Below are 2,993 nucleotides of genomic sequence, written 5' to 3'. Positions count from 1 at the left end.
ACAACAAATTGATCAATAAACTCATTGAGAATGGAATAGAACCAATGCAACAACTAGGCGGTCTTACAATCGCTCGATCATAGTAAAGTACTTTGAAGAATATGCTAACTTATTGTACGAACGTTTTGGTGATCGTGTGAAATATTGGATTACTGTCAACGAACCAGATCACTTCTGCGATTTTGCATATGGAAATAATTATAACGCACCCGGGATTAATGCACATGGCATCGGTGAATATGAATGTGGTCACAATATATTGAAAGCGCATGCCGTTGCTTACCATCGCTACAGAGATCATTATTATCAACGGTATAAAGGTCGAGTTGGAGTTGCTTTTAGCTCTTATTTTTATTATTCTGATACAAATGACACGGCCACAGTCGATTGGGCCATGCAATTTTCGGTAGGTTTGAACAATCAATTTTTTGCTTAGATTTTCAAAATTATTTACATGAAACTAAAGTCCATGTTTCGTGCTTTGAATCAGCTTGGTTGGATGGCTCATCCAATTTTCGGCTCAGCGGGAGGCTATCCTCCAATTATGATCACACAAATCGCTAACAATAGTAACACAGAACAACCAGAGCGGTGAAACCGAACTGTCATTATCAATTACAACGCGGCTTTCAGAATAAAGTACAAATTGAATACACGCCAGACAGTCTTAAGTGCACCTTCGTAGAACGACTTTTTGAATTTGAACTACTATGTTTCAAAAAGACAACGTATTTTCGTGAACGAATATTATTCATGGAGTGAATAAAAAAGATAAAATCAAGTGGAAAATAAATATGTGTGTGAAAATATGTTGTTTCTCTCTTTCCTAGTTAAATGCAATGAATAATTTGGATGACACATCCACGTTATCAAATTTAGAAAAATGCTTCCAACATGAACAAATTTATCTAAGTTTTCTTTAGATTTGCCCGAGTACCTTCCATACAAATATTCTTATTTTCTTCATAAAATTGGCCAAACTGGCCAAATTTGTATGGAAGGTACCGGTAAATCGCTTTCGATTGGCTTCAAAATTTCAGGGATTGAGTTTTTTAGAAAAAAATAAGATTGAGAAAGTTTAATGACGTTTGGAATATCACAAATGGGATTTCTATTGGGATTTTACTTTCATGGTTTCATAAAAAACTCATTTACCTATCTAAATCTTGTGCTGACCTGAAATCCCCATGAACAAGCCACAGATATGGCTTTCGGCGCTTGATTTGAAGCTGGCTAGAAGTTTTGGATGGGCAGACTGTCGAAAAACGAGATTTCCCAAAAAAATTCACCATTATGTGAAAGTGAAATACTGAAGGTTTCCATAAACTGATATTCTTGCCTATTTGAACCCAAAAATGGTCAAAAGTGCTTGATTTTTATTACTGATTTAGATTTTTCGGACCATTTTCCACAACTTTTGTTTTATTTGACTCACTGTTTAACGTGAAAAATTCTTAAATCCCGCATTTGAAAATTAAATGTTGAGAATATACGAAAAATGATATTTTTGCATATTTGGACTCAAAAAACGTACAAAGTGGTTAAGTTTTTTGCTGATTTAGAATTTTTCGGTCATTAACAACAATTTTTGACTTATTTGCAACATGGTTTTGCGTGAAAAATGCTTAAATCCCGCACTTGAAAGTTAAATCTTTAGGATTTAACGAAATTCGGAAAAATCATGATTTCAAGCCCCATAAGGCTTATTGGGTGTACTCAAAAGGCCAGTTTTTCTTGTTTTCGCCCAAATTTTACGTCCTACCCAATCAGCTTTCATTTTCTGGCTGTTTTCGCAAAGTTGAAAATTAAATTTTTGGATTTAATTAAATCCGAACCACTTACAACGGGCATAATATTCGTTAAAAGTTTGCCTTTCATCTTGCTAATATCGCGTCTGGATATCCTTTGCCACAAGGAACGTATTGTTGCGACACTGTCTATTCGTACGACAAAATTTAGATTTGGCCTCATAGGCTATTCGTACGATGGATTTCATAGTCACACACCACTGAAAACGACTTCAAGATTTTATATAAAGAATTTTTACTGAGTGGTTTATGTTAACAGATTTTTGTGCCGTTCTCGGAACTGGTTGGAGCTATCGGAATTATAAATACCGCAATTTGAAGCTGCAATACGCCCCCGCAAATTAGAAATTAAATGTCCCGAGACCATTTCCAATTTGCGGAGTTTTCTAATTTCTGAGGTTTTTTCAATTTCATCCAAAAACGGTGTATCAAATAAAAAACTGATAGGGGGAATGATTTGCTTAATTGAAAACAATATATTGAACACTGTTCAATCAAGTATTGTATGTAAATGCTTATAAGCAGTTATTTTAGTGATTATAAATATATAGTAAGTCGGTTAGTTTATTTTACTGGATAAACTACTCCTCGGAACAAACCGAAATAAATGATGACCGGCTGTTCTTATTATATCATACGATAGTAAACAGAAAACGTTAGCATTCTATATACAATTTTGTATCGGTTTCGATTTGTTAATGATTGATGATTGATGATTGACGCAGACAATATGGAACTTGAATTAATTTATAACTTCATGGTAAACGTCGAAAATCTCAAGCTGATCTTCTAATATAGTTATTCAACGAAATGGAAAAGACTTTCATTACGTTTTTTCATTAAAAATGAAGTAAATTTCCCTTTGTTTTGAATGAAATGATTCGGAAACGCCGTAAATTAGAAATGAACCCCGGAAATTAGAAATTTTCCATACAAATTTGCAAACCTGAAATTCATTTCTAATTTCTGAGGTTTTCTAATTCTCGGGTTTCTAATTTGCGGGGGCGCACTATAATTGCAATTGCTTCCGATCCTGCCTAACCGATTTTTCATATATGATCTTGTTTCATAGTCACACACCACTGAAAATCATAGTATTTTGGCAAATGCATCGAGTAACCATTGCAAAACATCAATACGTAGTAACGGCCCACAGAGAAGCTGTTAGCGTCGTCGTAAAGTTGA

At 34.3% G+C, this 2,993-nt stretch overlaps 1 protein-coding gene across 1 annotated transcript; it reads left to right on the top strand.

The window, feature by feature from the left end:
* Positions 1-57: 57 nt before the first annotated feature.
* On the top strand, positions 58-595 carry LOC129571047 (lactase-like protein; the record flags this gene model as incomplete). Its single annotated transcript, XM_055450811.1, has 2 exons — positions 58-406; positions 491-595. Coding segments are annotated over 2 exons (454 nt in total), but the record flags the coding sequence as incomplete, so codon positions are not given.
* Positions 596-2,993: the final 2,398 nt, after the last annotated feature.

Source organism: Sitodiplosis mosellana, unplaced genomic scaffold (genome assembly GCF_009176505.1).
Source record: "Sitodiplosis mosellana isolate CC-2019 unplaced genomic scaffold, AAFC_SMos_1.0 Smas_scaffold_1139, whole genome shotgun sequence".
Classification (NCBI taxonomy): Eukaryota; Metazoa; Arthropoda; class Insecta; order Diptera; family Cecidomyiidae; genus Sitodiplosis; species Sitodiplosis mosellana.
The sequence above is the reverse complement of the archived record's forward strand: the minus strand, read 5'-3'. Positions and strand labels throughout refer to the sequence as shown.